This window comes from Myodes glareolus, chromosome 6 (genome assembly GCF_982192425.1).
Source record: "Myodes glareolus chromosome 6, mMyoGla1.1, whole genome shotgun sequence".
Classification (NCBI taxonomy): domain Eukaryota; kingdom Metazoa; phylum Chordata; class Mammalia; order Rodentia; family Cricetidae; genus Myodes; species Myodes glareolus.
The window spans coordinates 18,154,975-18,178,507 of NC_142031.1; the positions used below are offsets into that span (position 1 = coordinate 18,154,975).

At 52.9% G+C, this 23,533-nt stretch overlaps 1 protein-coding gene across 4 annotated transcripts in view; it reads left to right on the forward strand.

The window, feature by feature from the left end:
- The first annotated feature begins 10,845 nt into the window (after positions 1–10,845).
- Ephb2 (EPH receptor B2) overlaps positions 10,846–23,533 on the forward strand; it is a 181,561-nt gene continuing 168,873 nt past the window's right edge. For 2 of the 4 annotated variants that reach the window (XM_087907009.1, XM_087907010.1), the window contains exon 1: positions 10,846–10,955. In XM_087907009.1, coding sequence (XP_087763135.1) covers positions 10,895–10,955 — 61 coding nt within the window. In that variant the 5' untranslated portion in view covers positions 10,846–10,894. The remainder of the gene's footprint in view (positions 10,956–23,533) is intronic. The other 2 variants (XM_087907011.1, XM_087907012.1) reach the window with 2 other exon arrangements.

A 23,533-nucleotide genomic window follows, 5' to 3' on the forward strand; every position in this document is an offset into this window, starting at 1 on the left:
CATATTACCTTTTTTAAAGGAATCATGTTTATTTATGTGTGGGGTGTGTGTGTGTGTGTGTGTGTGTGTGTGTGTGTGTGTGTGTGTGTGTGTGCAAGTACACCATGGCGATTGTGTGGAGGTCAGAGGACAACTTGGTGAAGTTTCCTTTCCTTCCACCATAGGGGTCCTGGGGATCAAGCTCAGGGTGTCAGACCTGAAAGCAAACACCTTTCAGGTGTTTGAGCCATCTTCCTGGCCCAAATATCAGGGCCCTTCTTAGGACATGCATACAGCTTGTGCTGGGGACACGGGATCAGACGGGGTCTGCTTAGAGGAGAATGCACAAGAGGTGCCCTCTCATCACAGGCTGCCACATCCGTGCCTCAACTGCGCACTCTTAAGTGCCTGAGTTTCAGTGAGTTCACGTTCACCAAGTGCTCAGGGCAGCCCCTCCTAGTGCTGAAGGTATTCACCGTATTCAGTCAGCCCTCCTCTTCCTCGGCTTCTGCACCTGGGCTTTCAGTATGCGTGGAATCAAAAATATCCAATAAACAAATCACATTTGTAGCAGAGAGACAGATTTTCTTCTTGCTCTTGTACCCAAAGCAGGGAGTTGGGCAGTTATTTACATCGCATTTACATTGTGCTGGTGTAGGTAACCTCGAGACGGTTTAATGTGTACAGGAGGATGTATTCTGCGTGGGTTACGGCCAAACACGATGGCATTTTCTATAAGGAACTGGGGTGCCTGCAGGTCCTGGTATCCCTGGGATCCTGCACCCCTTCTCCTTCAGAGTCAAAGATGATGTGTTTTGTTTGTTTTGTTTTCTTTTTTTTTTTTCATAGTGCTAGGAATCAAACCCCAGGTCCCTTACCTGCTAGGTAAGAGCACCACCTCTCAGCTATCCTCTGAGCCGCTGAAACTCACTGTTACATTATATACCATTATTATGATACTGCATGAATTATTGTCGCAGGCACTCCCCAGGAGCTCCGCAGAGGGACCACCATCGTTGTCGGCATGATGGAGCAGGGTCCCAGGCTTCGCACTGACGCACTGATCATACCTCCTTTCCAGGTTTTTTTTTTACATTTATTTTATGTGTATGTACCTGTGAGAATGTATGTGCATGTTCACGTGCCATAGCACACACGTGTGTGTGTGTGTGTGTGTGTGTGTGTGAGAGAGAGAGAGAGAGAGAGAGAGAGAGAGAGAGAGAGAGAAGCAGAGGAAAACTTAGAGGAGTCAGTTGTCTCCTCCTACCCTTGGGTCTCAGGATCAAATTCAGGTTGTCGGACTTGCTAGCGAGCACCTTTACCAACTGACCGGTCACTCATCTGATGTTCGCTCACACTGACTCTACAGGGCAGTGATCACCGCCCTCCTGTTCCACAAAGGAGGAGACCAAGGCTTGACCTCACCCAGGGTCACATAACCAGCAAGTGGCAGAGCAGGGATGGGAACCGGGTGCCACCTGCATAAGAAGCTGGCTCTGCCCCTAATGGCTGGGTTCCCTTCAAAGAAACTGTTATCAGCTCCTCTCTACTAGGGCAGCCTGCTCTGGACTCCCTCTAGGCCAGACCTTGTTCTGTTGGGGTCCCTCGCTCGCCTTCCTGTGCTTTAGAATCAACGAGGGAGCTAATGCTAGTCGTGGCCCTGGTCCTTTGCTGGACAGGCCTTGGTGGCAGCTACACCAAACTGCATTCAGAAACCTCAGTGCAGGATTTCATTTGCATAATCCCCACAATCCAATGCAGACACAGCTTCCCTTTGTGGTTGTATGGACATAAAGGGGAAACCGTCCCAGGCAAGGAGATTGGTCCCGTTTTCCACCGTGACTCCTCATGTCATCTCTGCAGCTTTGATCCTCCCCAACTCCCCATGGGAAGGGGATAGGGTTGGAATTAAGGAACAGAAGAGGAACCTGCTACAAGGAGCGAGTTCCAGGACAGGCTCCAAAGCTACAGAGAAACCCTGTCTCAAAAAAGAAAACAAAAACAAAAACAGAAGAGGAAACTGCTACCCATGCCTCCCTGTGCCTGCGGTCCCCAGGGACTGCCTGGGCCTCTCCAGACAGTAGAAAAGGCCTGCCCTGCTCCGACCAGGGATCTGTGAATTCTAAACGTTCTAACGTGTGATAAAAACATGCCATTTGCATTTAAAAATTAATCCTAGGGGGAAATAATAGGCTATTAGTTAATAGCTAGAGTCGACAAGTTGGCTGCTCTCCAATTCCATCTCGGAGAGTCACGGTGCAAAGCTCTGCCCAGTTTTCTAGCCCAGTCTTAGAACACAACGGCCCTCCTTGTCTCCTTGGGCTCCTTTTGGTCTCTTTGTACCAACTCCTCCTTGAAGTCTAGGCCACCTGCCAGACCCCCTCCAGGAGCTGGAAAACATCATATCACTGTGTCCTGCTACCTTGCTGTGTGACCTTGAAGAAATCCGTTTCCTTCTCTGAGCCTGTTGATTCATAAAATGATGGAGATGGGTGGGATGTCAGGCCCTGTTGAATACAGGTCTGCTGAGTGTCTGTCCTCATCCGATCAAGCGCTGGCAGGAACGGTGTTCTGTGGTGCAGTTGACCTGAGCACCTTGAAGGTCACTTTCAGGGACCCTAAGTACGTCTGTGAAGTTGAAATGTTTGGGTCACTTCCCCCAAAGCTCCTGTCCCCGTATCTCAGATCCTCTGGTGGATCCCAGGCACTCCCTGCTATGGTTTCAGAGATAGGGACTGAGCTCTAGTCCAGCTCCCTATCTCTATGCACCAAGCCCACAAGGTCCAAGAACATGCAGAGCAGGACAGCTCAACCTGCGCTGGGTTGGTACTCGGCTCCCCAGTCCAAATATCTCCCAAGAGGAACTGAAGGTGCCAGGTGGGCGAGATGGGAGCTCGGGACATAGCCAATGAGAGGAGCACACACAAGCCTCGAAAAGCACCGTGGGAGGATTTGCAGGACGATGCTCGTCTTGGCACCTGGCAGCCACGGTCGTCCCCACATCCGAGTGCTTTCGGAGACCTCAAGGCTGAGGAGTCTGCAGAACTCCAGAGGCTGCTTCTGCATCTCTTCAGCTTTGAAAGTTGGTTGTGCCCTTTTGAAAACCTCACAAATCAATTTACACACAAGATTTCTCTAAATTCGTATGGTTCTACCTCCTGAAAGCCAACCTGCTTGTCATTTTCCTCTGTGCTATCCAACCATCTACCCATATAAGCTTACATACATCCGTATATCCGTCCACCTTCCCAGCCATCCATCGTCTACCCTGTGTTCATCTACCTACCTATCATCCATTCACCCATTTGGTCATTCATCTACACAACTACTTATCTATCCGTCCATCCATCCATCCATCCATCCATCCAATTATCCTGTTGTCTAGTACTTCTAGAACACCTCTTGGTGTTTGATCCTGTTTAAATGTGATCCAGCTGTAACCTTTGCTCTTCCTGACTCACTCTTGCTGGGGGTTTCATCACTCTACCTGATACCAATACTTCTCATACACCCGGGTCTATAAAGAATGATCCCTGCGTTACACTTTTGGCGTGTTTCTTCAGCCCCAGCATCCAGCCTACATGTACCTAGATGGGGCAGTTCTCCTGGGCATCACTGCTCCCATATTCAATGTATTGATTCTGCAGCGCCTCTGCTGCCAGGCACCCATCCAAAGAGATCTTGCAAACTCCTGAAGAGAGGTAGATTGGGAAATGGGCAGTCAGGTGAACCGCCAGTCATATAACTCTGTACTACCGAAGGCGCCAAGATCAAAGCAACCTGTATCAGGCTCGATAAGCAACTGCGTCAACCTTTCACCTGGGTATGGCACTCGGCCGTTTACAGAGGCGTCACCATCTCTAGGTCCTTTCATCTTCCAACAGGGCCCCCTGCTACAAGGAAACCAAGGCTCAGGAAGTTCCATGCCATGAAAGTTGCGTATAAGGCAAAAAACTATGCTGGGATTGGAACTCAGATCCGATTTCAACCTCACTGTGGCCACAAGCTACAGAAAGTCTTAACCCGGGGACGGGTAATCTTGGCACCCAGCTTAGATGTCCTCAGTCTTTTGAATGACTTTAGCCAAGTCTCTTCCTTTCTGGGTCTTAGTTTCCTCTGCAGTCAAGAGAGGAGGCCTCAACAAAATGTTTGTGAAGATCAAAGAGGATGATAGGAGAATAGGCGGCCAGCTGGGCCACACCCACCCTGGCCACGCCCACTCCAGGTCCCGCCCACCTCTGACTTGACCCTTTGCTCCAGGCCGGCACCATTCTAGGGAAGAAGTGAATCTTTGTTTCGGTTGCTCACGAATACAACAAAGTGTCTTACCACCTGTTTCTGGTGCCAGGCTGTTTCTTTGTATCAGTGGGAGAGGTGTCGATCAACTCAGCACCCAGGTTCCAGCCCTCGGTTGGGCTCTGGGATCTCGAGGTGAGCAGGATGTGGACCTGTCAATGGACACAGGAGTTGTAGGCTCGCAGGCTGGAAGACCGATGTGTCTCAGATAGGCGCTAAGGCAGATGTTCGGATTGGCACCTCGTTCTATATTGTTTTCTTTCGAAATAGCCCAGGTGGTCCTCAAACTTGACTTGTGAGCCTCCTTCTTCCACTTCCCAAATGGTGGGATTATGGACATATACCCACCATACCCAGTATGCACCGCACTCTTTATTAGTAGTCGTATTTGAGACACTATGTAGCCCAGGATGGTTTGGAACTGCCAATCTTCATGAGCATTACTTGGTGTTAGCATTACAAGCGTATGCCACCACACTCAGCCTCCTCTGTCCTCTTAGTGAATCTGCAAGGTTTGGATCCATTTTGTAGATAAACCAAGAGCCAGGCATATGATGCATGTCATATAATATAATATATAATCCCAACATAGAATATATATAGTAAGTCATATAACATAGAATCCCAACATTCAGGTGTCTGAGGCAGGAGGATCATGAGTCACACAAGACTGTCTCACAAACGAACAATAAAACAAAGAAACTGAGGATCAAGAAAGTTAAGGTCACAGATGGCCTCAGTGGCCTCAACGTATCATTTGCTAAGTTCCGAGCCCCCATCTTTCTGTGCCATGAGACAATTAGGGGGTGAAGAAAATCAAGGCGCGTATTATCAGCCCGCTGGTGAGGGAGTCTGTGGCGGGGCTCAGGGAGTAGGCGTCATGTGACAGGCTTGGAGGATGACCTGGAGAAGGTGGCACAGTGGAGCTGAGGTTGATAAGAACTGGGGCATGAGGAGGAGAATACAAAATAGGGCCTGAGTTGAACAGAGATGATGTTGGAGGAAGGAGTGGTACAATCTCTGAGGAGCCTTGAATGTCAGGGTAGGGGGGTAGTATTTACTGCAATAAGGAATCATGGAAGCCTATTGCAGGAAGGTGGATTGATCAGAGATGTTGATCTTGGGGAAACCTATCTAGAGGACTGGATTAGATGAGACCCCAGTACCTCCTGCCTCTGTTAGATGTCTGCCTAGCTCAGGCTCCCGGAAGAGTGCGCTAATACTAGAGGCCACCAGGTGGCAGTAGAGGGATCTGTTGCCCGGAACCTCAGCCCAGCCCAGTCACTTCTACCTCCCAGTGACAAAGACTCAGGGCTGGCTTCAGACTCAAAGTGGCTTTCAGAGAAATCAATCCTCCCTCCTGGTTGCTCTGTCCACTCTTGCTCTGCACTCAGAGGATCATCCACAGCTGGGCTATGTTCCCAGTCGCCTTCAGGAGGAGCAAGGAGTCATCAAGAGTTGCTGATGTTTTTTCACCCCCTGGTCCCTAGGGTAGCGTCTCTCCCTTAGTCATGATCTAGCAACACATACTCCCCACACTAGGAGAAGAAAACCAGGACTCAGCACTGTGCATGCAGCAAAGCTGTACCCAAAACGCGTGCCTAGAAGAAAAAGTGCTGAGAATAAAATTGGTCACAAACCGTGGGCAGAGGCCTCAGGTTGGGGTGGGACACTGGGCGATTCTTGTTTATTGATTTTGTTTCTTCTGAAGTGTTCACTGTCGTTTTCATTCTTCACACTGAGAATGTGCTGTGATTTCCTCAGAAGGTAGAAAAAAAACTTTTCTCAAAATAGGGAGCGCAGCCAGCAGGCATGCGGGCACATGTCAGTAATGCCAGCATTTGAGAGACAAAAGGATCATAAATTTGAGGTCAGCCTGATCTACCTAACGAGTTCCAGGCCAGCCATGGCTACATTAGGGAGACCTTGTCTCAGGCAAAAATAAAGAGGGGGGATGGGTCAGATCCTAGCTGTCAAGATGATCTTTCCCAGCCCCTCCTCTGGGAAGCCCCACCCCCATCCTTTCTCCAGGGAGAGGCTGCGAATCCAAATCCACCCTCTGTCCTCTCCCTGGGAGAGTTTGGACGAATCTCACTTTTCACCATGCAGGACAGTTAAGGCTGTCAGTGTCTACATTTATTTGAGACAGGGTTCAAGGTGGCATAGGCTAGCCTCACACTATGTAGCTGAGGATGCCTTTGACTTTCTGATCCTGGTGTGCACCGCCATGTCCGGTTTATGAAACTCTGGGAATGGAACCCAGGACTTGTGCATGGTAGGCAAACAGTCTAGGAACTGAGCCACGTTCCAGCTTCATCCTCCATGTCTACATCTGTGTCCCCCGTCACATGGGGCTACTCAGCATTCAACACTGGGCAGATGGAAACCGAGAAGTAACAAAAGTGAGATACCAGATTACTCACCCTTGTAACCCCAATACTGAGGCAGCTGAGGCAGGAGGACTACCACAAGTCAAGACAACACTGTCTCACAACAAAAGAATGTAAGAAAAAAAACCCTTGAAATGGTTTGCTAATTACATGCTGACATGGTAATATTTTTGATTTAAATAGTTAAAGTTAACTTTGCCTGCTTCATTTTATTTTTCTTGGAGGTGGTGTTAGAACCCAGGGCTAGGGCTGGAGAGATGGTTCAGCGCTTAAGAGCACTGACTACTCTTCCAGAGCACTCAGGTTCAATTCCCAACAACCACATGGCAGGTCACAACTGTCTGTAACTCCAGTTCCAGGGAATCTGATGCCCTCACACAGACAGACATACAGACAAAAGACCAGTGCACATAAAATACATTTAAATTAAAAAATTAACAACTCCTTATTAAAAAAAAACAATTGGATATCACACCTGCTAAACACACAAAGCATTCCTCTAAGACACATGCACCACAGTCCTCTATTTAATTTTTCTTTTCTTTTTGAGGGGAGGTTTTTGAAACAGGGTTTTTTTTTATGTGTAACAGCCCTGGAACTCACTCTGTAGACCAGGCTGGCCTCAAACTCACAAAAATATGCCTGCCTCTTCCTTCCTAGTGCTGGGATTAAAGGCATGCACCACCACTTCCCAGCTCTTCATTTAATTTTTTAATGAGGCCCCAAGAAATTTAAAATTACATTTGAGCTGGTATCAGATTTCTTTTGGGCAGTGTTGACCTGTGAGCTCCGTAAGAGTAGAACTCGATACACTTCGGCTCAGGCTCAGAGAAGTCAAAGTCTTATCTGAGGTCACACAGCAAACAGATAGCAGGAAGGAACTAGAGCTGTATGCTCAGATCCTCCAGCTGGGCAGTGGCTGGAGGTGTGCTCTGATCCACACGGCCAAGGGTCTCCTTCAGTCTAGTAACTGGGCAGGTTAGACAGTGGGCTAGGAGACGCCCAGCAGGTCCCGTCCTCACATTCGTTTGACCTGGCTTTCAGCTGTCATATTTTCTCCTCGGACAGGCTTCTATGACACCCCCACACCCCCACCGCGGTCTGTCACTCCGTTTTATTGTCTTCCTGGCCTGGATCATTGTCCATCGTTTTGTCCCTATTTGAGGCTCCCTGCAGGGTCTTGTCTAACAGGTCCTCAGCTGCATTCCTGCCTCCCCCGTGCCTGGCATGCAGGCGATGCCCAACTCATGCTTGTCAATCAAATGAGACAACGACACAGACAAGCCAGGGCATCAAAGTCCCTCTGCAGCTGCAGCAACGCACAGGGAACTGTGCACAGAGTACCTGGGCCAGTACCTTTCCCTCTCTGGATCCGGGTTTCCCCTTCTAAAAGCCGGTGCTGGGGGCGGGAGGCTCGGCGGGTTGAATTATCATGAGCTGATGGGTGTGAACACTGCTTTGTAAACTGTTAAAGCGTGATTGCAAATGCGAGGAGCTGTTGTCATTAGACAAATGAAGCTCCCAGCCTGCTCTCCCTTTGCAGTGAGGGACCCAGGTCTGGATCCAAAGTGCTCCAGCTCTGCACCTGGAGAGGGGCAGCTTCCCAGCAGCTGGTCTCCCCACAAGGGGAGCACCTAACCTGCTGGGGTTAGAGAGGAGATAGGCAAATTGAGGACAATCAGACTAGTCTGAGGCCCTAGCTGGAGAACCGCCCGTCACCTGTCAGAGAACATCCTAAGCAAATGGGAGTCAGGCAAGGGGCGGTCAAAGTTAGTGGAGGCTCTTAGTAGGGTGTCTAAGAGGTGGAACTCCGGCCACGGAGTAAGAGAGAGCTGGGTACAGTTTGACTGGGACAAAGGCAGGCTGAGGCAGTTGCCAAGAGAGCAGAGAGGAAGGCCCTGGCTGGATGACAAAACTCAGCCGTTCTATAGGATCCCAAATGGGGAATAAAAAAAAAAGTGTAGAGAGAACGGATGGAAAAGATGAGGGACTTTATTGTTGTTGTGATTTTTGTGTTAAACCAGGTAAAGGTCCAGACTGTTACCTATTAATGATAAGGCTTTCATTGGCAGTGGGAAGCTAATTTATTGAATAAACATGTTCTACGGACCTATGGGAGGCCCAGGGGATGGGCACTGGTGTCAGATGGACAGACCTTGAATCCTAGCTCCAATGTGCGACGTGACCTTGAGCAGATGACTTACCCGGTCCTCAGTGTCATTACCTGAGGTGGTCAGCACCTGCCACCAGGGTTGAGACAACGGAGGAGTCAAACACGTTGCACACCTAAACAACCCTGAGCCCCCTCCCTGCTACCAGGGTCCTCAAAGAAAGCTAGTGTCTGGTATTTGAAATTTGCATCAAAGGAGGACACAATTGTTATGGGAGTGTTGATGGTAAGGGCCCCAGGGGATAGAAAGCAAACAGGGCTGAACCCACCCAGCATGTAAGAAGTGTCCTATAATTATTTCTGGAAATGGGGAGGGGCTCCCTGGGATGGAGAGGAATAGGTTCAGAGTCCACCAAGTCCTAAGTCCCTTGGAACGTCTGACAAGCAGAAGCAGAATAACAGCCAGGGGCACCCAATTCATCTCTACTCCAGGCAGGAGTCTGCAGGCAACGCTGGGTGGAGGGTGCTGACTGAGGGGAGTATCTTCCATTCTCTTCCGCCCGCCTTGGCTCACTTCTCTTCCGCCTCCTTTGCAGCCTTCAGGACCCACCTCTGCCTGGTGGCCTCCCAGGTTGACGTTCATTTCCAATGGACTCTCAGAGCTTCAAAAGGTGACCCACATCTCCAAACCTTGGCTGGTGTCTCAGGACTGTCTGCTTGATGGGCCTTGAAGGGAATACATCTCTGGGACATTTTGCTAGTTTGTGGGACAAAGGGACTAGAGAGGTCTGCACTGGATTTTTAACAGACTGTCCCTCTAGCGGACTCTTCTACCCAATGCAAAGACCATGGCCAGTGCTGTTGGCTAAGCGTGTTTGCAGGAGCGCGGATCCCAAAGGCCAGGGGCCCTGCCTGGGCGGTTCCCGCAGGGTCCCTACAGTCCGCCCACCACCGGCCTCAGCAAGCCCGCTAATGATGACGGTGATGAAGGCTGTCAGAGCAGACTGGGCCCACAGAAATGGAACAAGGGGTTGTGTCCTCTCTGAAGGGACAGCTATGCACAAAACCAAGCAGCCCAGACAGGTCCATTCCACTGAGGGGTGGAGTAGGGGCTGTCGCTAGGCATCCCCCTGGGCCTCCTCCACACCCCTGCGCGCAAACTGCACCGGGAACCAGATCAACAGAGGAGAAATACAATGTGCGGCTGGAAAGGTCCGCGGGGAGGGGCCGGTGGGCTCGCGCAAGACAACAAGGCAAGGAGGGAAGGCCTGGGGTCTGCCTGCCAGGACCCGCCACCCCTGCCAGAGAGAACCCCGGGCCCGCGGGCGAGCGCCAAAGCCCACTCTCCCAGGCGGAGGCCCCAGCACAGTCCCAGAGCCTGGGAAAGCCGCCTGTTTTGTTCCCAGCTCCCCCCCCACCCCTTCCCTTTCCCCCCCCCTCATTCATTGCAGTTCAGTCCCTTTCGAAGCCGCAGGGACGCGAGTGGCAAGGCTCAGGCAAGGGGGTGGCACCCCGGCCCTGACAGGTAGAGCTAGTCCCCGGCTTTGGGCAGCCCCTTCCTCGCTCCCCACCCCCCCCCCGCCCCGGGTCCCCTCTCTCTGCTCCTGTCAGCCGCGCCAGACGATCTCGGCTTTGCAGCATTCAATAAAAATTGAGAAACATTTGGGCTGAAATCGCTGCTTTATCTGGAGGAGCCACAGCACCGGAAGAGACCACTGCTGCGCGGGGGGGAATCTGGGGTACCGGACGCCAGGGTGCGTGGGGTTACGGTGTTTCAGCCCGGCTGCTGCACCCCCCGAAGGGATATGAAAGAATAACAGGGCCGTGTCTCGGGCGTGGTGCAACCCGTGGGCACGTGGAGTACAGGCGCAAGGTTGGCAACCTAATCCCGGCTCCCCCCGCGCCCGCGGCTCAGGTGGGCCGTGCCCAGCGCTGGCGGAGCCCGGGTCCCCGTTCTGCCCGGGCTGGATGGCTCATTCTGCTGGCTGCGCGGCGGCGGCGGCTCGTGTGTGTGTGCGCCGCGCCCCGCCGCTCCCCGCCGGCCCCCCGAGCCCGGGGCGCGCGCTCCAGCCCCGGGGTCCCCGCGGCGCCGCGGCCCGAGGCTCCCGGCAGCGCAGCAATGGCCGTGCGCAGGCTGGGGGCTGCGCTGCTCTTGCTGCCGCTGCTAGCCGCCGTGGAAGGTGAGCGGGGATGGGGGCGGGGAGCGGCCGCCTCGGCCCCGGGTCGCCCCCTCACTCGGCCCCGCGGTCGCAAAGTTTGCCCGGGGGCCGGTGCCGGGCGCAGGTGGCCGCAGGGAGGTGTGGCCGGCGGCCACCGCTGGGGAGGACGCGGGGCCCCGCGGGCGCCTGGACGAGCGGCGTGCGCTGATTGACTGTGCCAGGAGGAGGCGAAGGGACCATCTTGCCGAGGCTTTGTAGCCAGCCCGGCGAGCGCCGCCCAGGGCCGGGGGCTCTGCCCACTGCGCGCCCGCCACCCGGGTCCCTGCATCCCCGCAGAGCCCGGCGCTGGCCCGGCCTGGCTCGGCACCCGGCTCAGGGGCGCGGGCCCGGCGCGCAGTGGGCGCTGCAAAGTTTGGCAGGGAGCGTTCCAAGGGAGGCACCGCGGCCGCGCCAAGGATTGGGGGATCCCGGGCCGCGCCCCCTTGGATGCAGTTTGGGCAACCCTAAGAGACGGAGGACCCGCGGAGCGGAGAGAAGCTCTCATGCCCCCCACCCCTTCGTCCGTGCCCGCACGGTCGCCCCCGGCGTACAATGGGGTCCCCTCCCCAGAAGGACTGAGCGGGGGATGGGGCAATGGACATCTCTCTTGCGCGCGGGGTCCTCCGGGTACCTCTGTGGGCCACCGCCCCGAGGGCGACAGAGCTCAGCGTGGAGTCTGGAGCCCCGAGAACTCTCCAGCTGCCGTCAGAGCCCCGACCAGATGCTTTGCCATGTGTTGTTGGCCTTGGCCTGGGTCTCAGGGCCTCTCCCCGAGGCCTCGCGCTGTGGTACCACCCGACCCCCCGGGGGCGGGAGTGGCTGCCAGGTGGTCGCAGCTCGCTGGCTCTTGAGGGAAAGTTGTTAGCGGGGGTCTGGGTGTGTCCGCCAGGAATGGGTGGGATGGTAGGACCAGGCGTGAATCCTAATAATGGTTCTCACGTGTACTGCGCTTTACAGTTTGCCAATCGCTTCACAGTTTATGAAGTACTTTGCTCTCAGTGGTTTACTGCGTGCTGCACGGTTGACAAGGTACTTGAAGCTTTCTTTGCAAAGTGCTTTCCGGCCGACAGTCGTGTTGAATCCTTCAAGAGAAGTCTTCCGGGAAGCCAGCTGGGTCGAATTTTTTTATTTTATTTTATTTTTTTATACTGGTTTTAACAAATAGGGTAACCCGCGGGTTCAGAAAAATCCCATCTTGCCCATAGCCATTGGGTGTTAAAAATAGGCCCTGAGTCTGAGGTCTTAGAAACAATTGACTGCTTTTTTGCCCCTGAAGAGGGTGACTCCTAGGAGTATGCCACTGGGTGCTTGAGAGGTGCGGCATAGAGTGTCTTATTCTTGGGCCACTTTGTTGTGAAGTGTGAAGAAGCCTTGGGTCCAGGGACAGCCACTACAGACATGGTGGGGGACCCTGTGCTAGAACTTAGTTTCTTAGTAATGAGCATTTTAGTGACCGCAGTACGGGGGGGGGGGGGGGGAAGGGGGGTGTGCAGGGGGAGGAGAGAAAGGGGGGGTCATTGGATGGCAGCCATCGTGTTTGGCACCAAGGCAGCTGTCCTCCGGCTCCTGCAGGATTTGGCGGTTGCCTGCGGTTTTCCAGAGTGGGGTGGCCAGGGCACTGAGGGTGCCATGGGTCTTGGGTGTGGAGGGCAGCCCTGGAGCCCGGCTGCTGGCGGGGAGCACCCTGGGATTTGGTTGGTGTACCACTTATTACACTGGCTTTGGGGAAATGACTCATGTGCTGGCCCGCTATACGTTGGGATGTTTACAGTATTATGGGGAGCTTGGCATAAATATTGCTATTTAGGTTGCAGTCAGTGGGGCTGGAGGGGAGGAAAATTGGCCTCTCTTGCGCGTTTGAGAAGGCCTGGGTGTGTTTTTAATTACCGTGAGGTAGATGGAAGGGCCACGTCTGTCCAGTTCTGGCAAGTGGGTGGTTAGAATCTGGGGGGCCGTGGCCTGACTGAGCCCTGGCCCTGGACACAGGGCTGGTTGGTGGCTGATGTCACAAGATGGGATGACTGCCCGTTTGGGGGCAGGAGTAGGAGGACACTAGAGAATTTAATCCATCATGATCAGCTCGTATTGGACCGAGAAATGGTGTGGGGTGGGTGGTAGGGGTCTGCTTCTAATTCACTCGGGACCCTGGGCCAGCTAGCTCTCTTCTTTGTAGGGGCCTCAGTTTCCCTAGATAGGGTCTTTGCCTATTCTCTCGGGATTCCATTATGTATACCCACCATCCCATAATCTTTTCTACAAGTCGCCTTTTCTTCGTCTGTCACTCAAGGGTGGGCACAGGGCCGTCTCACCTGTGTGGTTCTTATAACCACACTGAATAGTAGATGGGGAAATAGTCCAACTGCAAGAATTGGGTATGGCCTTTGTGCTGTGAAGGTGGCATGAATGGTCCTGTAAATCCAGGGAACACTTGGATTCTCCTGGATGCAGCCCCATCTGCGGAACAGCGTGGAGGCCAGAGGCCAGGGAGGACAGCTCTTGTTGTCTCTGGCATGGAGAGCCATGAGTCTCCCACCGCCTGCCTTCCTTTCTCCTCCAGCCGCTCTGTCTTCCAGCCCATTCCAGGGCCGGCTTGAGCTTTTCAGCCTAAGAATTCCCAGCTCCAGCCTGTGGAATGCTCGAGAGGAGAGGGGGTGCTCAAGAGGAGATGGGGTGCACGTGCATGTGTGCACGCATGTGTGTGTGCTGGGGAGCAGTCCCCCATACCCCATCCTGCAAGAATAGTGAGCATAGTGAATCCCCCAAACCACAAGACCCCACCAGGAAGAGCAAAGCACTGAACATCTGGAGCTGGGGCGTCACAAGGCAGAGAAGCCCCAGGACACATCTGACAGAGGACGGTGGCTGGCTCACTGCTAGATGGAATGTAAAGGTTGAGGTCTCCCTCTCACAGCCCTTCGTTTGCTCTCCAAATATTTATGGTGCTTCCTTTTTGGCTGGGTGGTGCTGGACCCTGGGGCAGGCGGGGAGGCAGGGGACAGGCTGACAGAGAAAATAGTTGGCAAGAGCGAATGTGTGAAGTGTATCCCCAAGCACTGCCAGGAGGAAGTCGAGGGCCACCTGGGGGTGCAGTTTGGGCTGGAAAAGGGTTATTTCGTCTTTTATGGCTCGATGCTGTGTTTCATTTTCTCACTCCCCACTCTCCCGGCAATGAACTTTCTTAGCCACCTGGCGTTTTTTACAGATTGATCTCTGCAGAGTTGAGGCCGTTGACTTTGGGAGGATGAGGATGAGGATGAGGAACACATTGCCTGGCAAGCCAACAGCATATGGGAAGGCCCGGGGCCGGATGATCTGGCATTTCCTGGGGTGTGACCTAGGGGAGTGTGCCTGGAGGGCACCAGTGTGAGGTGACACAGAGGAGAGAGAAGTGGCGGAAAGGCTGGAATGATGGCCGACTAAAGCAGAGGGAAGTGGGGAGCCATTGAAGGTTCTTGAGCTGTTTACTGAGGGACCTGGCCAGATTTGTGTTTGAAAAGATGGGATGACTTCAGTCATTAGGGATGTTGAGAATAATCTAGATTTGGTTCTACAGAGTCACAGTAAGGCCAGTGCTCTGGATTGTGAGTTTTATGGATAAAGACAAGGACTTCCTGGGCCTTTTGTATGTCCGTAGTTATGGTACATAGAACTGCTCAAATGCCAGTTTCCAGGAGGCCTTCTCTGACAGTATCACCTAAAACAGATACCAATTTTGCTACTTTGTATCCTACCTGCTTGTTTTGGCTTCCTAACACCAACGTTGGTTTCCTTGTTTCATGTTGTCTGGCACTCGGGACCATGAACCCCAGAGGAAGTGGTTCAAGCTGCTGTGTTCACTGTGGCATCCCAGTGTGCAGAGCTCCTTGCTCTGATACCCAGGGCACCGGGTAACAAGTGTGCATAAGATGGAGTATTGAGTGAGTGAACGCGGGACAAGCATCGTAGAAGGAAAGGGCCTGGGTAACCAAGGAAACCTTCCTGGAGAGAGAGGGTCTGGGAATGGTCCAAACGGGAAGTGTTTCAGGGTGAGGGATAGACAGTTCAGCCAGAGGGCCACATGGATTCCTTCTGATGAGGGCTGGGAGCCCAGCTCTGTCTTCTGGGGCTTCATATGTCTGGAGCCCTGGTGAATGTGGGGTAAATTTACAGTTGTTTCCTATGGAAGTTTGTTTTTTTCTGTTTCTCGAGGAGATAGCTTTTGTAGAAAGCAAGGCTTCACTTTAAAACCCAGCACTGATAACTCTAATCAGACGAACCTGGTCTGTCGCCCATCCACTCGTCTATCCTTCATCCACCCCTCCACCCTCCACCCCTCCGTCTCTGCATCTGTCCTACATTTATCCATCCCTCCTTCCACCCATCCATCTATCCATCCATTCATCCGTCCATCATTCATTCATTCATTCATCCGTCTGTCTGTCTATCTTCAGATTGTGGAAAACAGTCTGGCTGTAGTAGAGAACAGAGCTGCTGACCTCATAGATGGTGTGTGAAGACACTGTCTTCGGGAGCAATGGATCTGGGTTCGAATGAACATTGCTTGCTGTGTGGTTTGGGACAAGGTGCTCACACTCTCTGGGCTTCATCTCGTATGGTTCCCTTGCCAGACATTCAGCATAGAGATGTGCTGGTTTGGGCTCAGGGCTCCTTGCCTTGTCTGTAGGTGTAGTCCATGATGTCTGGGCTTCGATGTGCCTGCTCACTTGGCTTGTGATTGTTTGGGTATCAGGCCCCTGTCCTGACTTCATTCCACAGGTGCCTTGCCGCCCCCTGGCCCTGGGACAGCGCTCTGAGTCTGTGACTAGACTCAGACCTCCCATCTAGGACCCTGTGGGTTAGAGACTCCCACAGCTCTGCACTCTGGTCACCCTGAGGTTGTCCTAGAACCCTGGCTGTGGAGGCACCTCTGCTGTCAGGATTCTCACCTCTGTAACCCTACCTCCGGAGTCCCTTCATCTGTCAGTGCATCTGTCTGTCCTGCTGCAGCTCCAGTGCCTCATGCAGGTTGTACTGCCTCTGACCCCTGCATTGAAGCATCCTGCTAGGGGCATATTCTCTGGGTGCTCATACTGGTCTCGAACTGGTTCTGTAGCCAAGAAAGACCTGGACTCCTGGTTCTCCTGCCTCTGTCTCCCAATTGCTGGGATTACAGTTGTATACCATCACTCCTGGTTTATGGAGTGCCGAGACTTGAACTCAGGGCCTCTTGCATGCTAGGCAAGTATCCTTGCTGCGAACTGAGATGCATCCTCAGTCCTCTCTGGGCATCTTTAAGAACCCTTAACCCGGGGTCTCATCCTCTCAACTCTGCCTGCCTGTGTTCACCTGTGAGTCTTGGCCGAGCAAGATCCTTAAACATAGAAAGGGTAGGTGGAGGGTGGAGCTGGCTGGTGACAGAAGGCTTAGGCCTGGCAGGAGGGGCCCTAGGCTCCTGTTGAGGTTGAAGTGTGCACATCAGGTTGGAGTCCCTGGCAGAGGCAGATCAGATCTGTGTACTGGCCCCAGCTTGGCGATTTGGCGTGGGGAGCATGGTGGGGGAGTCTCCATTTTAAGCATTCCACTGATCTTTCTGTCAGCGAGTAACACTTGTCCCCAGTGACCTGAGATACAACCCAGGACTTCTGAGAGACAAGTTTCACCAGGCATTAGAATCTGGGAAAGGCCAGGCTGAAATGATGCCCAACGGAGCCTGTGCCCACCTCCCGGCACCTGGTGGCTGCTGACTAGGAGGAGGAAGCCCAGCAGGAGGAGAGTGGGAGGGAGGAATGTTTGTACAGCTCCAAGGGGTGGGGTGGCCGTTGGTGCAGCACCTGGAAGCTTCCTGATTGGCATCAGCGAAGCAGGCCTGATAAGGCCTTGAAAGCATTTTAGGGCCCTTTTAAAGCAGCTGCCTTCCGGAAGGTGGGGGAAGGGAACTCCTGTGTCACCCGGGGCTCACTGAGGCCACTGAAGTCTGGGCCTTATTAGGTGAGCATCCCAGAGCCACCTGCTCCCCCTTTTTCCACCCACCCGTCTATGCCCTGGGAGTGGGAACACCCTCTGAAGAGGAAAACCCTTCCAACTCCTGTGACCTTAAGCCAGCATTCCACTCAGAGCCTCAGTTTCCTCATTTGTAAGTATCAGACGGCTTGCTAGAGGCACTGTGCGGTGAGGTGAGGTGAGAGCCAGTATCCAGGTCTGTACCAGCACAGTGACCTGATACTCAGCCACACCCCGCTTCATTTGGTGGCATAACTGAGATGTGGGTACTCTCTCCTCCTGTCCCCAAGTCCTTGGGTGTAGCCCTGGCTCCCTTCCCTCCTGTCCTGTAAAAAGCATATGTATATTCATTCATACACACATGTACACACACACCCAGAGCAATATGTGAAGTCCCACCATCCCATCCTGTGTGTCCTTAGGCTTGTCGCTTACCCTCTCTGAGTTTTAGTTTCGTACTCTGTCATACGGGAATAATGCCCCTAGCTCTCCAGGTGGTTCCAGGCGGGAACTGTTCCCTTCCCTGGAGGAACGTGAGCTCAGTGAGTTTCCGGCCGGATGAGTGGAAATAAAACCTTAGAAAGCCTCAGTTGCTGGATCCTAGTGAGAAACTGGGCTCAGAGCAGTGGAAGGTGGGGCTTGTTTCATTAGGCCCTTTGTCCCCCACCTCTCCCCGGCCCCGCCCTCACCTGCAGGGGAACAGCAAAGACACCTCAGGCCTGTGCGTTCTAGAGCCGGGGTTTAACTGACCCTGACTGGATAGCAAGAGGCCCCTCAGCCTGTCTTGGAGGGTTTCCCTCAAAGGCCTTGCCCTAGTTTTAACATCACCCCCATTTCCTCAAAGGCCTTGACCCACTTAACACCCCCAAACCCCTCCAGGTTCTCCATGACCACACCCCGCTTTTGGCCCAGTGCCTGCCTAGTTTCCACTTCCTGCCAGGAAGGTGCCGATAGTTGTGATTCGCTGCAGACACTGCTGAGCTTCTCTGTGTGTCCCACAGGTCCGTGGTGACCATGTGGTCATATCCATTTTACAGATGAAGGAAAGGAAACCCAGATACTGACTGTCCTGGGGTTACCCAGGGAACGGCAAGGTTGGGATTCAAACTGGGTCTAGGTGGCACTGGGGGAGCCTCCTCCCCTCCAGCTGCCACTGCAACTGGGCTTCAAGCTCAGAGGTAGGCTTGGCTCCGGCAAGGGTCTCCGAGGCAGCTGTCCAGCCTCCGACTCCATCAGCATCCTGAGATAATGCAGTCGGGAGTGTTCTGGAACTCACAAACCGGCCATAAAAGCACAATCTCCGTCATAACGGTCAGAATAATGTTGTTGTAAGTTAGACAAATCGGGTGTTAACACTGTATAGTGGGGGGGTGCCGCCACTGAGAGCGGGGACGGCGGAGCTGTCACGGGAAGGCTGCTGATAGGACTGGAGGGTCCTGTGCCCTGTGTGTGCCGTGGCCACCCTCCAAGGGGGCAGGAGCCAGCGGTTCCACTTCAGATGTGGGGAAACTGAGGGCCGAGAGAAAAGTGTGACTTATCCAAAGCCAGTGGCTTGCTGTAAATGGATCCTCTCCACGGAGCCCAGGAGTCACCATTCCTACTGAGTGCTTAAACAGCGTAAAGAAGGATAACTTTATAGAAAAATTCATGATTCCGGCTTCCATGAAAGTCGATCTTGCTTCCCAGGCCCAGGTCGCCATGTGGCCACGGTCAGTGGGAGCCCAACGGCAGCTGCCTCCTCGGATTCCCCGAGCACTGGGTGACTCGCCACCACCTCACACACGTGTTATTGTTATTCTCCGGGCTCTGCAGGCTCAAGCTGAACCCTTGAGTCCGGCCCAGACTCTGGGGGCCTGAAGATAATTGCTCAGGGGTCTCCTGGGCCTTGGCCGCCTCTTCTACGTCGTGGGTCGGGCTCCTTCAACTCTTAGGTTCAGGGCCAGGTGCTGGCCCTTTCCAGGAAGAACACTACAGAAAGGACATCTGTGGTCTGCTGCTGGGTAACAAGCAGCCCCCGAGTCCTCGCTCAGAGATGGGTGATTTAGGGCTTTTGCTCCAGCAGGTTGATGGTTTGGGGAGGTATTGTTCTGTTCCACATGGTGTCAGCCAGGATCCTTATAGTGAGATCGGAAATGCCAATGTGACCCTGGGGACAGCTGGAGGGCTGGACCCCCTCACTCCTCAGTGTTTCTCACCTATCCCTGGTCTAGCCAGGGGACAAAGAGGAACTCCAGACTTTTCCTTTCTTGCTTTTTCTGCTGTGCTGAGGCTGTACCAAGGCTTCATGTATGTTAGGCCAGTGCTTTACACGAGCTACATTCCCAGCCCATGTAAGACTTGTAGCTTTAGTAAGAACATAAATAAAATTATGAGATATATATGTATGTAATATGTAATATAATAATGTAATGTATAATATGTAATATATATAATTATATATTACTGTGTGTGCGATGTATGTGTATGAGCGTGGTCATGCGTGTGTCATGGCATGTCTGTGGAGGTCAGAGGAATGGGTTCTCACTTTCCACGGATGTCCCAGGGATCCAAACAGGTCATCAGGCTTCTGCAGGAACCTGTTACCCACTGAGTCATCTCACCAGCTTGGATTTTCTGAGACTAGGTCTCTGTAGCCCAAGTTAGCTTTAAATTTGTGGCAATCCTCCTGCCTCAGCCTCCCAAGTACTGAGATTCCAAGCGTGCTCTACCATTCCCAGTTTCCATGGAGACCTCTTGAACAGTAGGAGCTGGTGTCACAAAATGTTACCCTCCGCCATCTTATGAGTTAGCACCAGTCCCAAAGCCAGCTTGGGGACACGTCAGGCTCCTTCCTGTGGGCTCCCAGGAAGGGAGGAAACCCATGGTCCCATTTTCCATTCAGACCTCAAGAGAAGCCCTTTTCCCGCCAGAGACTGTTGAACTGCATTAACTGTCTCCTCACCAAAGCACACCTGGGAGTAGATGCTCAAAGTTCCGGATTTCCTCCCATCTCACACCATCACATGCTCTGGGCTAGCCTGTGCTCCAGATTGTGATCTAGGCTGCTATGGGAACAGAGTGGCCCTGGGTTCTTTGGGACAAGGACTCAAGGCTACCACCTTTTAGACGGGTTATTCCGTGCAGCTGATAGCCCAGCTATCGGGAGAACGGGAAGCCGGGAGGCCCATTCTTTGCCTCTGCTCCTTCCACTCCACCCCAACACTTTTCCCTCTGCATCTTCCTAGTGTAATCTGTCCCTGAGCAAGCCGGGGCTCCTTGTGACCCATGCCCAGGTTAGTTTCTAACAGATGTAAAAATCAGGGAGCCTCCAAGTTAGTGAGGATAGCCAGGGACAAGCTTTTTCAAGACCTTGTCTGAGGTTCGGGGTCAAAGAAAGAAGCGTTGGGCTGGTGACATGGGATTTGGGGGTAAGGTCCTGGCATAGGTGACTTCACCCTCTTGGGCCTCAGTTTCCCGAGGAGTTATAATCAGCCACCTGTGCTATGTGTCAAAAAGCGACTGTATTCTTTACTCAACTATAAAAGAATCTGAAGGTGTGACTGTGGCTGTCATTCTTGATGTGGTCAGGAGCCATCACGTGTGCAGGGAGGCAAGGGAAGGATGGGAAAGGTTCGGATGTGATTCTGCCATTGCTGTGAAGTCTGCTTGTAGAGCACAGGGTGGCTCATAGCACAGGGAGATGCGTACTTGCAGTGACATGGGCGGGTAGAGAGACCGCTCTGGCATCACCTGCAGAGACCCAGTGGAGGGTGGACCCAGGCAGTGCATTAGTGGGATTTTATGTGTTAAACCAGTGGTTCTCAATCATCCTAATGCTGCAGCCCTTTAATACTGTTCCTCATGCGGTGGTGACCCCCAACCATAAAATTATTTTTACGGCCGCTTCGTAACTGTAATTTTGCTACTGTTATAAATCATAATGTAAATATCTGATATGCAGAGTATCTGATATGTGACCCTTGTGAAAGGGTTGTTCGGCTCCCAAAGCGGTCAAGACCCACAGATTGAGATCCACTATGTTAAACCTTTGACAGGCAAGAAATACGGCTCCTATCTGCTGCCTAAATGGGAGATCAAGTTCAAAGTCGGACAGATAATAAATTACAAGGATCTTGGTTAAAGACTCCTTGGTTAAGGAGCTGGACTGGCTTGTGGTCAAGTAAGTGTGCAGTTCATGTGAGAAGGACAGTTGTGTCCCATAGAGAGCACCAGTCCTGTCCAAAGAAGACAGGTACTATACCCCCGAGCGCCCTTTTTTTTGCAGGAGTTGAGGCTCAGTCTTGCATATGTTTATGGGGGGAGCTATCATACCTAACCGTGTTTGCCGGCTGGATTTTGCTCACAGGCTAAGAGTATGCAAGCTCCAGCAGGGGTTCTGATGTCACTGTGCCTGATTCTAGGGTCTTCTTGCTTGCACAGCCGGCTCTGTACTGACGGAGCTGTCTTCCCAGCATCTGGAAGAGGTGACTCCTCAGAGATTCCCAAAGCACAGGCAGGTGAAGTGTGAGGCGGGTGATGGAGACGGTGCATGCTAAGATCTGATAGAAGGCCCATGAATGCACTGCGTAGCTAGACTGCAGGATGGAGTCCTGTGTGTGCCCGAGAGCAGAAGCTGCCAAGCGCAGAGGCGGGGTGCAAGCTGCCTGGCCCCAGCAGGGAGAGCGTGAGGTCAACATTCCCATTATGGCGACGACATATGTCCACAGCACCAACTTGTCACTTGGCCCAAGTCCATGGGAAGCCGGAAGGACAAAAAGCATCTCAGCCGTGTAAGTGGGGAGAGAGCGGCTTTGGAGCACAGTGGGACCCGACCCTCCTGAATGGGCCTTCTCCGCCTCTCCCAGGAGGCAGGGCCTGGGAACAGCTCGGCCAGAGCCCAAGGGGCCCTTTTGGAACCCACAGAAAGCTGGGGCCCAGGGAGTCTGCTCAAGTCAGGGCCCCGGTTGTGACATCCTCTTGCTTGTGCCCGTCAGCATCAGCTGTCACTGCTCACAGCCTCAGATGGCAGCTCCTGTGGTTCCAGGAAAGCAGTGGGAAGGCTTCTGAGCCGATGAGGCGCCCGCAGCACTTGGGACCCCCTTGGATCAGTCCCTTCTGGAGCCAGAGGGGTGATGGGGCTGGGTCGAGGGGAGCTAGGAGGTGCAGGCAAGGGCAGAGCAGAGCTCCTATCCTGGATTCTCTGCTTCTCAGCTCTGTCACTTGAGGTGAACCGGCCTGGGACTGGCCAGAGATGACTCGGAGTTTCTAATCCTCCTGCCTCCACCTCCCAAGTGCTGGGATGGGCAGCACCATGCTTAGTTTGTGCAGTATTGGCTATCAAACACAGGACTTTATGAATGCTAGGCACACACTCTACCCGCTGAGCTGTATCCCCAGCTATGGTTCAGCTTCTTGAGTCTTAGTTATTCACCCATAAATGAGAGGAAGACCCGCTGTTCCAGGTGCTAATGGGGGAATAGAACTCTCACAAATTGCCCTCTGACTTCCACTCACAAGCATGTGCACACACAAGAATGCACACACATATGTGAAATCATGTAATAATAAAAATACTTTAAAAATAATATTTCAAAATTATTTATTTTTATTTTATGTCCATTGGTGTTTTACCTGCATGTATGTCCATGTGAGGGTGTCAGATCACTTGGAACTTGATTACAGACAGTCATGAGCTGCCATGTGGGTGTTGGGAATTAAACCCGAGTCCTGCTGGAGGAGCAGTCAGTGCTCTTAACCGTTGAGCCATCTCTCCAGCCCGAGAGAGAGAGAGAGAGAGAGAGAGAGAGAGAGAGGGAGAGAGACCGACCGACCGACCTACCTACCGACCCTCTTCTAGGGACAGAGATACAGCCTTTTATCCATGGCTGATCTGAGAACTACCGTCTGCATTGGCAAACCATCCCTGATAGTGACCTTGCGCTACCAAAACATTTAAGCCTCTACTCTCTAGACTCTACAGCAGTGGCCACCCACCCTAGAGCTTGGTGTTCAGGGTCCTCCCTGGACCTTAGCCGTGGGCTCGTCTCCCATCCCCCTCCACTGCTCTGGAGAGAGACAGTGTCACCTGCCAGCCATCTCTAGGGGTACGGGGATGGCCTGTGGGGCCAGTCCTCCTGCCCCCCTCTGGGATGTGAGGATAGGAGCATATGCTCCGCTGAGCACACAGAGTCCATCAGTTTGGTGTTTTAACCACTGGTCTGGTGCATAGAGGGCCTTGAATCTCAGCGGGGGAAGCAGGGCCAGCCTCCCTGATGCCTGCCGGGTGTTTCTCCATTTACCCAGTTCCAGCTGTTGAGGGGCTGCTAGCAGATTTGCCTTTGCCGTAGAAGAAAGGCACAGAAACTTAAGAAATTGCAGCAGAAGGTGATGCGGGTATCATAGATGAGGTTGCTTGGCCCTGAGGTTTCTAGAGATTGATTTTCTTTCTGATGGACCTGTGTTGTAGTCATCAGAGCACAAGCCCCTGGCCCATAGCTAGTTGGTGGGGTGGTATGTGCTTTTGAACTTCTCATTTGTGTATGTGTGTGTGCATGCATGCTTGCACGTGTGTGTGTGTGTGTGTGTGTATGTTCTGGGGTAGA